The following is a 13,123-nucleotide window of genomic DNA, read 5'->3' on the forward strand; positions in this document are numbered from 1 at the left end:
AGCCGAAAATATGGCGCTGTACGCGGTCAGAACGTGCAATATTCCGTAACTCTGGCGTCAAAACATTCTTCCAGTAGAATTGCGTTGTGTCAGTCCCTTGGTTAACCCTGATAGTAACACCATACATTTTCTGACGTGTTGTGCGAATGAATGCCATCTATTCCTCTTAATAAGGGGAGAGTTATCCCCTCCACCACCTCTATTCCTTGTTCATTCCATCCGGTAACTTTAATGTAACTTTAAATAACAGGCTTTGAGTGACACGTCTTCGAAACGTGTGGTGTAACTACAGCGTTGTTTATAGACTTTATAGACGTGTTACTGTCAGGGTTAATTGGTGATGCATGTTGATTCCTTTTGTGAAGTGAATCTTCGTTGTAACGAAAGAAAGCTGAACTTTTTCGTGTGAAACATAATGTGTATTGGAAAGAGAGATCGCGCACTACTAGTGAAGTTGTTTTATCAGAATGGTAGCAATAGCAACGGTGAACTGCCGGAATATCACAGACAGAAATAGTAGAGAAGAAGTCTCATGACAAGTAATGGGCTGAAGAAAATGATTAAGAAATTCGAGGAAACAAGTGAATTAGATGTCACACCAGCGAGAGGACGATGGCCCATCCAAATGGATGTTTTTGATGAAGTTTCTGTAGCTGTAGCAGATCATGCAGCACATTCTCCCAGTGCTCGAGCTGTGTCACGTGAACTGTCGCTACCCCGTTCAACAGTTCACAAGATTTTGCGGTTCATTTTACACTGGTAATATCCCTACAAACTTCATACTGTTCACAAATTGAAACCCCAAGATGTTGCACAACGCGTGACATTGCCCTTCGGTTTCTGGCGCGCATGAAAGTGGACATATTCTGTGGCCTGACGAGGCGCATTTTACTCTGGAGGGTGCAGTGAATGCACAGAACTGTCGCATATGGGATTCGACTCCTCCAAACGTTGTGCAGGAACATCCATTGCATTCAGCTTACTTGACTGTTTCTGTTTACGTTTTTCTTTGAGGAGATGACCCCTCGTGGGCTTGTTAGGTTTACAGTGACATCTGCACGTTACAGGGAGCTCCTTGTGCAACACGTGATTTCAGCTTTCAGGAACGCAGCTGTGACCACACAGTTATTTTCATGTAAGATGGGGCAACACCACATATCGCTCGCCAGGTGAAAGAATTGTTTCGAGAAACCTTCGGTAACGACCGCATTATCTCTAGGCATTTTCCAGATGCGTGGCCTCCGATGTCCCCCGACCTAAACCCATGTGACTTTTGGTTGTTGGGATATTTGAAAGATCGTGTCTATCAGGGACCCGTCCGGTCTCTGCCTGATTTAAAGGCATGCCGCACTGATTTCACCCGATATGCTGCAGGCAACTGTCGACCATGCCGTGTTACAGATGTAGCATGTTGCTGAGTTCGGAGGCCATATTAGACAGTGTTTTTGACCATAAATGCTAATAAACCTCCTAGAACCACCGTTATCACGTGTTTAATCTTTCCTGCCTTTTTTCTGCGACCCTACCATTGCATACAGCGCCATGCGTTCGTCTGCTGGCAAAACATGGAACTAATATTTTTGTGGGATAATTCGCGAGCACATTGCTTAGTTAGCATATCTACGAAATTTCAGACTCCTACGAATATTACAGCACGTGCTGTACCGCGCTGAATAACATAACTTTAATTGTGGACACCCGGTGCATAACAATTTTTCCAACCCCGAACGCAATGTCTATTTCTTATTTCATTAATTTTTATAATCTGATTAACGTCCCACCGACACAGATAGGTCTTATGGCGACGACGGGAAAGGAAAGGGCTAGGAGTAGGAAGGAAGCGTCCGTGTCCTTGATTAAGGCACAGTGTGAAAATTGAAAACCACGGAAAACCACCTTCAAGGCTGACGATAGTGTGGTATATTAATTTATAGGCCTACATCAATTTTTATTTTTTTCAATTATAACGTGTGTAGCCTCCGTGGCCCAGGCGGCAGCGCGCCGGCCTCTCACCGCTGGATACCGTGGTTCAAATCCCGACCACTTCATGTGAGATTTGTGCTGAACAAAGCGGAAGCGGGACAGATTTTTCTCCGGGTACTCCGGTTTTCCCTGTCATCTTTCGTTCCAGAAACACTCTGCACTATAATTTCATTTCATCTGTCAGTCATTAATCATTGCCCCAGAGGAATGCGACGGGCCTCGGCAGCCGGCACAATTCCTATCCTCGCCACAAGTTGGGGGCTTCATTCATCCCATCCCTGACTCGATCATTGACTGGAAAACATGTTGTAGGTTTTCATTATAACTTGTGTTCTAGAAACTTCTTCGCCAAGTCCTTTCGTAAGCTAGATGGTCAACTTGTGCGACGTTTTGATCTACACTGAAGTCACATTTTTCTTTGAAGCGATCTCAAGGTTGTGTAGCGTATAAGAAAAGAGTAGTCACTCAGAATATTACCATGTTTTAATAAATATATTTGTCATATTGATCGCCACTCGTATCAGTCCTTTTCATCGGGAATCCCCTTGGCAAACCGGAATCATTCCCGCTGAGTAAGGTGGCATGCATATACAAAGACAAGAAAAGCATGCATCCCTTCTATCCTATTGTTGCGTACTGTATCATATTTTGGCTGTTGTTTGGCAATATTCTTTGAATTGTTTGTTAAGAAGGAAGCCATATTTCCCAGTGTTGTGTATTGTTTTACAGGTTTTTGGTAGTGTTATATGTGTTATAATTATTGTTTTAGGCAGACTGAAAAGATTTAAAGTTACTATATTTCTGTGAAGGCATTTTCTTCTGCTGTTTTACATTTTAAGCGGCTAATAAGGAGACAGTTGGTGAATATCGTGTAATCTTGGAATTCGCGTTGATGTTCTATCGTGTTAATTTACTTTACTGTTACTATTTGTCACGATGCAGTTTAATAATTAGTTCTAATTAAAAATGTCCATTTTTTCCACTTGCACATTTTCTCATGTATACGTTATTTAATCCATGTCCCTTGAGAAAGTGTAATTGTATTTAAAAGTCATCTTCATAAACTTCACGATTTAGATCTGTTCTGTCTTCAAGGATACTTGATCTTAGCATATTTTGATGGGTGTTCCTATCTGCCTGTCGGTTGAAGCTAGTTGATTCGGTCTAGAATACGGTTGTCGTCCATTCTCGATACATAATTATACCAATAATTCCTACATTAAATAAACAAGGTGTCCATAATCTTTAACATGCCCAGTTGGTATTGGATACCTGCATTCCGTTGATGATCCAAAAAACTGAAATTAGTCAAAGACCACAGCATTAACATTTCTGATGTTTCAATAATATTTCTTGTGGCAGATAGTAAGACTTATTTTTCTCATCTAAAATGTAAGTTTAGAATAGCCATTGTCATGCAGAACGTTAGAACTTTATTAGGCCTTTTGTTTCTCAGCATGATCTTTGTCATAGTTCCAGCAAGTATACCGATTTAAATTAGTTTTACCTCAGTCAAATCACCCTTACCATTTATTTATTCCAAGTCTTTTACCTTTAAATGGAGCAAATAGAGTAGTAGCAACAACTATAGGAATAGTCCAGGGAAACCATGCAGCCAAGGTATTCAAAAGAGCTAACCTTTATTTTAATTTTAACTTTAACATTTAATTAGAATAATTTGTTTGTTGTTAATATTTTTATCCATATAACAGATCACACAAACCTACGTGCGTTCTACATGCTATAGTTTCATATAACTTACGGTCACCACTAGTAATGCGATATTCGAAGATACAAGCATAAGTTCATTTTCGATTTATGATTCCGTAGATATATTCTTGTTCACAATTTAATTTCACCTAGTGGTCTAACGTCGTACTAATACATTGGTGGTTTTCGGCGACGCAAGGATGGGAAAGGGCTAGGATTGGGAAGGTAGTGACCGTTGCCTTAAGGGACAGCCCCAGCATTTGCATGGTGTGAAAATGGGAAACCACGGAATTCAAATCCACCTCTCCCAAGTGCAAGCTCACAGCTGCCCAACCCTAACCGCACAGCCAACTCGCTCGGTCAAAAGTTTTTTTTTTTAAATCGAAACCATTTTATAGCATAGATTGAGGGCTTAGTGTGAAGGTAACCTAATTACAAACCATTAATTTTTCAGGTGACAAAATAGTATTTTGTACATAGAAGAGAAATTGTTTTATATCTTTAAGAACCAAAAACATCATGTATGAAGGAAATATTTTTATAAAATATGTTTTAGAATGCTCTTTAAACGTAATCAAAGCCTTCCATTATGTTAATAATTACTGAGGTACGTTTTTATGTCACTAAACAAGCCAAAGTAAATATATATACGCGTAAATTACAAAGTTTTGTTTGTCATTACGAAGAACTACAACTTTTCTTAACTCTCTTCTTCATTGTTATCACTACATATATCCCCTTTCTCATCTGTCTGATTATGTTTTTAATTGACTTGTAGAAATGATAGGATTAGGAACATGCGTTTCTTTTACATTAACATGCTGAAATGTTATTCACACAAAATTCTTAACAGGAAATACGTTCATTCCAAATGAAATATGCCATCATACTTTGTAGTTAACAACTGCATTGTATACAAAACTGCTAGGAACTGCGTTGCGATATGTTGTCACCAAGTACAGGAATGAATTCGCTAACAGTAGGTCTCAAAACATAAAAATGTTAATTATTGTAGATACGATTGTGTTACACTAAGCCCTTGAGACGTAGTAGGAATAAAGAGTGTAATAGTGTCAAAATTATGATATGTAACTGATATCATTTACGTACTTACCTAGTAAATGCAAGGACAGTGTTGTTGTTAAGGACTTTCATATCCAAACTGCCATACATGATCGCAGGGCTCTTCCTGGCTTTCACTAGTGCTTTGTATACACTTAGATGACTTGGACCATTTAATTGGGCTTCGACATTGACTGTTTTATAATTTTCATTGATGGGTAACCATGTAGAGTTAGCGTCAGAGAAACCTGAAAAATGGGATAGCAGTAATAAAAACAAAACAAGAGTTGGAAATATAACCATATATATGGAGTTAACAACAGATCGTTGTAGATAAAACTCGAACCTAATGTTCGGTATTTTCATCAAGGCGTGTTTTTGAGAGATGTTAATTCTTACATCCGGATAAACCAGCTATGGTATTCTGGGATATTCTGATAAGGTGCCCAAACAGTCAAGATACTGGCCCTGAGAATGACTAGTATCGATTAACGGTAATTTAGTACATAGTATGTGGTTGAATTTAGAGTTTATAAGGTTTATTGGGACTTATATATGTCTTGAAACCATTCTTATCAAGGTGTGGAAAGAGTTAAGACCCTATTTATAGTTTTGTACAGAAACTGTTATTTAGGGTATGGTAGTGGAATTGGATCTTCTCCATGGCGGGTACGTCTTGAATCTCAGTTAAGACACGTTAGACCTTTAAAACGAAACGATACGTCGCTGTAGCCTGAATTACTGTACGGTACGTGTGAAAGTGGCGAGCTCGTTGTTATGATCACAATATCAAAAGTCACGTAAAACCACAAGGTTTTAAAAGATATTATTGTGAAACACTCAACAAGCTGGCCCAACCATCTAGGGGTAGTGAATCTACCATTTACCGGAAGGACCCGAGTTCGATCGGCAAGATCAGGGATTTATACCTGGATCTGAGGGCTGGTTTGAGGTCCGCCCAGCCTACGCGAGAACAATCAAGGAAGCCATCTGACGGTGAAATAGTGGTCTCTGCCTGGAAAACCAAGAATAATGGTAGCGAGTATTCGTCCTGTTGATCACACGTCACCTCGTAATCTGCATGCCTTCGGGCTGAGCACTTGGCACTTCGTAGTCCAAGTCCCACTAGAGCTCTAGTGCAATGAGGTTTGTTTGTTTCTGTTTCAATAACTCAGGAAACAAAGGAAATTATGCATGTGAGGACTTTAAATGAAAGTGGGTGGTGGGAGAGGCTGAATGAGAATTTGACTTCAGCTTGTACTTCATCATCAATAGCAGAACACTGGATTTGAAAAGATATGTTTGCTGTTAAGCGATATTTGTAACTTCGCTGCATCAAATGCAGTATTCTTAAGGTCATTGAAGGTTTAGTGATAGGGCCTGCTTCGCTGAAGAATTTTATTGTTCCTACAGCAAACGAGACAGAAAACTTTAGAATAGCTGAAGAAGGGTTTTAACGCAGAATGTAGCGATGAAGTTCGTGATTTGTCTCGAGACCTTCGCAGGTCTCTTAGAGATCTGAGAACCTACTATGCAATTTTGTGTAGAAATGTTTTCGTTTTTAGTTGAGTGAACAAAAATTACTTCGAATGGATTATATTTTCACGAATCTTTCCTTTACAAGTTGTTTTACGTCGCACCGACACAGATAGGTCTTGTGGCGACAATAGGATATGAAAGGGCCAGGAGTGGGAAGGAAGTGGCCGTGGCCTTATTTAAGGTACAGCCCCGACATTCGTCTGGTGTGAAAATGGGAAACTACGGAAAACCATATTCAGGGCTGCCGACAGTGGCATTCGAACCCACTATTTCCCCAATACTGGATACTGGCCGCACTTAACCGACTGCAGCTATTGAGCTCGGTCTTTCATGAATCAGGTCCATTCCTGTCTTAAGGATCATAATAGTACAATATGCAACAAGCCTATAATGGCAATAATTAAGACGAGTATGTTTATAAAACGAGCGAAGCGAATTACTCGTGTCTTCATTACCATTATAGGCGAGTTGCATACGACTATTAATGCTCGACGATAATTATAACTCTATTTTTTTAATATTAATAAATTTCTGTCGAGATTTCGCTTGAAGGTTGAGTTTACTGAACAGAGCGCAGAGCGCATGCGCTGGGTTACTTATTTTCCGTGAGTGGATCAGAGACCTTGACAATGTCATAACCGGGCGAGTTGGCCGTGCGGTTAGAGGCGCGCGGCTCTGGGCTTGCATCCGGGAGATAATGGGTTCGAATCCCACTGTCGGCTGCCCTGAAGATGGTTTTCCGTGGGTTTCCCACTTTCACATCAGGCAAATGCTGGGGCTGTACCTTAATTAAGGCCACGGCCGCTTCCTTCCAACTCCTAGGCCTTTCCTATCCCATCGTCGCCGTAAGACTTATCTGTGTCGGAGCGACGTAAAGCAACTAGCAAAAAAAAATGACAATGTCATATGTTTTCCAAGCTTTAATAGAAGGTTATCATAACCTAGTTTTATTTCAAATAGAAAATGTTTATTGTACAGTTGGTGAAGTGAATTTGCGGGAATATACCGTGTGGTTGTGGAATATTGGAAGTAGAAGGTGCATTGATGTTAATATGTTTGTCCGACACGTTTGATTTTGGAAACAAGTGCGAAGCTAGTGCATTGAGCGCAGGCGCGATGCTATCCTTACCTAATTGGTCAAACAGTTGTATCATAATGAACAATCTGAACTCTGATTGGTGGAGAACCTGTATCATAATGAAAATCTGAATTCTGATTGGTGGAGAACCTGTATCATAGTGAAACTTGATCAATAATGAGCCTCATTAAGATTCAGTTTTCTGGCATATAATATTTATATTTCAGCATCGTCGAGCATAAAATATGCATTAATGTTTATGTGTACATTAACATGCTAGTACCCAATACATTCGTAGAATTTAGGACTAAATTGATGAAGGAAAGGTTGCAGCCGGGAAAAATAATGAAAATTGTCCTTGAATCAAATCAGATAAGTCATATATAAGTTAGCCCTTTATTAATGATGGATTCGCTCTAATTTTTAAACAGCAGTCGGTACCGTAACAGGAGGTATCATCTAGATAGTGCGGGTAGGGCGTAAACAAATCTCTGCGAAACCCGACGTAGAAAAATTTCACGAAGTTTCAGGGATGTGTTGGACATCAAATTCTGTAATTCCGTAATTTTAGTGAAGTTTAAAATTAAATATGGAATTTTTCATGACATTTTTATTGTTTGTAATATGATAATTTTGGTAAGGACAAATATAAAATGAGAGTAGTTAACTTTCTTTGTATTGAACACTGGCATTTATTAACAAATAAAAGATGTCGAAAATGAATTGAATTATCATGCAAACTCATCCAGTTGATTAGTATACAATGAAAATCTCTCGAAGATTAGTGAGTTTAGAGTTTCAATGATCATGAAATGATTTGATTTAACCATTAACTTGAAACAAGTTTTACACTCACTTATTATCACAAACTATTATTTTATATTATCTTTCGCTGTTCGTGTACTATTTTTAAATCGATAATGCAACTTCTTTGATCTCGAATTAAATGAAACATATTTTAATCAAATCAATAATGTAATTTAGCTGAATTTAACATAAAGAAAATAATTATTTGACTGAAGTGGTTTAAATGGTGAAAAATAAATTAATGTATGAGGAAAATAAAAATTAAATCTTTCTTCTTTAAATTAATTCATCATTCAGAGCTCATAGTCTCATTTAGATTTAACTGAACAATATTTTGTCGATGATAAACACAAGATCATTGGATCTAAAATCTTTAGTACTTAAATTTACAATAAAATTAACTGCTGAAACGTTGTTGAGTTTATATTAAAATTTAGGTTTTGAAGTATTGTTGGGTTTACAATAAACATTTAAGTATTGAAATATCGTTGGGCTTATTTAACTTAAAATACGTTCTGGTGACGATCAATTATAACTCTGACATTTAATCACAGATCCATTTCACTAGTACATTACCTAAATAACGCTCCAATAAGGTTCCCCTGTGACAGAACGCAAGGAAATCAACATCCAATGATAAATAAAACAATAATCACTACCATCAAATAACTAACCAACTACACCAAAAATCATATTCACATCAGCACACAAGTTTGTTTAACAAGGATATGAGCACCATTAATTTTATCAATATCTTTAAAACCTAAAAATAGGTGAGAACTAAATTTTAGAGGATTTTATAACTTCTAACTATAAATTCCGTAGTCTACGAGTAAGTTTGTGACTTGGTTGATCTGTTAAATCCAACAGCAAAAGCATGCACATCAAATTAAACCATGTTGAAGAGTAAGCTAAGGAACGACCCTACTACACATACATAATTCCTATCTCGTCTGGCATGGACTTGTATTCGGTTACGATCACCATAATTTATTTTGAGTGAGCATTAAAATTCTTTACTTCATTAATCACATAATGTCTGATATAATGTCCATAATCCATATAATTCTAGGTACGACAACCTGACCGTTTGTTCCACCGATAAATTCACACGTAAATTGAGCACACAACTCCGTATATTCATTTAAATACCAGCAATATGTAAAAAAAAGGAAAGTCATCTCCTTACAGGCCATGAAGGCCCTTGGAGGGGTGGAAGGTAACGGCTTCCACTATCCGTAACCTCAGCACTTGATGGGGTAGAGTGGTTAGCTCTACGCCCGGCCACCTTTGACCTCAGGAATTAACGTGTTACTCATTTTTGTTGTAGGCTGAGTGAACGTCAGGATCATATGCACCTCCAGAAGTGGAAATATCGTTTCTTAAATTTTTCGACTTCCTTACAGGGAACCACGTCCTTCCGGGAGAACCGAGCACGCCTTTACCGCCTCGGCCAGACAACTCCTTCAGCAACATGTAAATACTAAACTCGTCATTTTAACAGATCAGTTATCTTGGTGATTCACTATTTAAATTTATAACAGTTATTATTACTCCTGTAACCCAGCCATGTCAAGATTAGTCATAATAAATCTGATGACTTGCACAAATATCCTCGATGTAGAATTATAATTCAAGAAGAATTCAACTAGCTCCTCTTAACATTCATTTGAACAATTTTAACACTGAAAATAGCCTTTCGGTGCATTGGTTTAACGTTTGGGGCTGTTATTAGTCTTCATCTTCTTCTTAATCTGTTTACCCTTCAGCGAGGGATCTCACCTCTACCGCCTCAAGGGCAGTGTCCTGGAGCTTCAGACTCTGGGTCGGGGATACAACTGGGGAGGATTACCAGTACCTCGCCCAGGCGACCTCATCTGCTATGCTTAACAGGGGCCTGGTGGGGGGATGGGGAGTTTGGAAGGGATAAACAAGGGAGAGGGAAGGAAGCGGCCGTGGCCTTAAGTTAGGTACCATCCCGGCATTTGCCCGGAGGAGAAGTTGGAAACCACGGAAATCCACTTCCAGGATGGCTGAGGAGGGAATCGAATCCCCCTCTACTCAGTTGACCTCCCGAGGCTGAGTGGACCCCATTCCAGCCCTAGTATCACTTTTCAAATTTCGTGGCAGAACCGGGAATCGAACCCGGGCCTCCGGGGGTGGCAGCTAATCACACTAACCACTACACTACAGAGGCGGACGCTGTTATTAGTACTTCACTGATTATGAACTTTCAACATTGATCTAATAAATACTGATTGCGCACAAGTTATAACAGTTCTACTCCCACAGTCAAGTCACAAAATTGACCGTTACCAATGTAAGAGAGAAACGGAAAGTATACTACTACAAGAATTGAAGCTAATGGAACCCCCCCACCACGGCACTTAACGCCCTTGAAAGGGCTTTGGCCTGCCCAGCGACCGCCGCTCAGCCCGAAGGCCTGCAGATTACGAGGGGCCGTGTGGTCAGCACGACGCATCCTCTCGGTCGTTATTCTGGGCTTTCGAGACCGGGACCGCTATCTCACCGTCAGATAGTTCCTCAATTCTAATCACGTAGACTGAGTGGACCTCGAACCAGCCGTCAGGTCGAGAGAAAAATCCCTGACCTGGCCGGGAATCGAACCCGGGGCCTCCGGGCGAGAGGCAGGCACGCTACCCCTACACCACGGGGTCAGCAGCTAATGGAAAAGTACACTATAAAAATAAGAAAGATCGTAATATATTTTTAGGAAAGCTTGAAAGAAAGTTTACATTATAAAATGGTACTCAGTTTGATTATGGGAATCGATCTCGTGGTGCCTTTATTTCTCCGGGTGCCCCATTCCTAGAATCAGAGTGGCGATGACTCACAGGTAGAAACCCTCTCATTTTTGCTGGATACTCTTGAAAATGTAGCATTGAATGTTCCGCTGGCACTACAAAGTTCATTTCGCGTTGTCAGGATGTGCACTTCATTTTCAGGAAGATGAAACTGATCCAAAAGTTTAAAAAATTTCGTTCACGACCACGTGAACATTTACGATTTCGCAGCTGCGTGAAGATTACTTAACTTGGATCGGTGCGATGAATCAAGAAAGTAGAACGAGTACTCTCCTCAGTTGCTTATATGGATTTTACGTGCCTGGAGGCGTGACAAGACACAAATGTACTATTGATTTTCACACGTCATTCCCTGGAGCTCATTGGTTCTTATACCGCGGTTAGAATATTCCGGAATAACACGCGCTGTCACCCAATCTGGCCCGGAAACAATACGCTTGATATCATGTGCTACGAGTCTCCTCTTACACGCAAAAAGCAAAGAAATAAGACACCCTAGTTAGCGAGCTGGATATCATAGTTGGCTGCTGACCTGGTCAATGTTATGCAAAGATAGTGGATAGCAGATGATTCATTCACACGGCGAGCAAAATGATGTTTACCGCGGCCTCCCAATTGTAATTGCAATTCGTACAGTTAATGTGACGTGGACAGTATGTGGTAGGTACCTCATAAATGAAAATCCACAGCCTGTTTCCAGTCATTCGACGGGGGTCAGGAATGGAATGACTGAAGCCCCCTTCTAGCGGCGAGGATAGGAATTGTGCCGGCTGCCGAAGCCTGTCGCACTCCTCTGGGGCAATGATTAAAGAATGACAGATGAAATGAAATGATATTGGAGAGTGTTGCTGGAATGAAGTATACGGAGAAAACCGGAGTATCCGGAGAAAAACCTGTCACGCCTCCACTTTGTCCGGCAGAAATCTCACATGGAGTGACCGGGATTTGAACCATGGAACCCAGCGGTGAAAGGCCGGCGCGCTGCCGCCTGAGCCACGGAGGCTCCCTAGGTACCTTGTAAACCCTAGCATATACAGTATCAATCGCAACCATCTCGAACAGGTGTGTCATAATGAAAACAATAAATTAAAAGCCGTCCCTGCAACACGGGTTGCCGACTTTACTGCAAAGACGTATTGAATCAACGTTTTCCGTTTGCTCTTACAGGATTTTCAGTGAAGGACACATATACGCAGTTTTACGCGTGGACAGCGATGCAGATTGAAAGCATTGTCCTTATTCTTCTGTTATACCCGTGAATGATATTCGGTAATCGCTTAAATTGTTGAGTGATCTGTTTTATATACTAATCAGTTGTACACAACCACAACTGTGTAATTTGATGTCTATATGCAAAATAAAGTCTTTGCTTTTTACAGCTTATAAAGAGTACATTATTTATAAGATACTCCGTAGATGAACACAGGACACGCTACTGATGTACGTCATAGCTGTAGGTAGTAGCGTAGCCAGGATCGACCGGATGGGGGTGGGGGTGGGGAAGTATAGTTACAAGACGATGATTTTTTAATTTAAAAATGGAATTCGTTCTGGGTGTCGACCTAAAAAGATCTTTTGCCCCTACTTGCGTGTATTTGGATATTGTGGAAGTGTAAAGTGTTTAATGTGAGGAAAGGAACGTTAAGGACGACACAAACATCCAGTCCCCAGGCCAGGGATATTAATCATTTACAATTAAAAACCCCTGACCCGGCGGGGAATCGAACCTGGGGCCGCCGGGTGACAAGATGATGACAGATTATAATGAAGGTGCTTATGCGTGTGTGGTGCGCGGAAGCATGAGTGTCGTTATAAGGGCACTGATAAGAGTGAATTATGTTGATATTCAGATTGCAGTACCGATACACTACAAAATCTTACATTAAAATACAGAACAAGGACAGTACGATCAAGGTCAACAGTTTTACAGCGAATGGTATGTTCAGGTTCTCAGAAAATTGATTCAAGGTTTATCGGTTTTACAATTATGACCACCGGGCGAGTTGGCCGTGCGGGTAGAGGCGCGCGGCTGCGAGTTTGTATCCGGGAGATAGTGGCTTCGAATCCCACTGCCGGCAGCCATGAAGATGGTTTACCGCGGTTTCCCATTTTCACATCA

At 40.4% G+C, this 13,123-nt stretch overlaps 1 protein-coding gene across 1 annotated transcript in view; it reads right to left on the reverse strand.

Moving 5' to 3' along the window:
• Positions 1-4,803: 4,803 nt before the first annotated feature.
• The window catches only part of LOC136863502 (maltase 1-like), a 64,723-nt gene continuing 56,403 nt past the window's right edge, over positions 4,804-13,123 (reverse strand). Inside the window, exon 8 of the mRNA XM_068225968.1 lies at positions 4,804-5,003. Coding sequence (XP_068082069.1) covers positions 4,804-5,003 — 200 coding nt within the window. The remainder of the gene's footprint in view (positions 5,004-13,123) is intronic.

This window comes from Anabrus simplex, chromosome 2 (assembly GCF_040414725.1).
Source record: "Anabrus simplex isolate iqAnaSimp1 chromosome 2, ASM4041472v1, whole genome shotgun sequence".
Taxonomy (NCBI): Eukaryota; Metazoa; Arthropoda; class Insecta; order Orthoptera; family Tettigoniidae; genus Anabrus; species Anabrus simplex.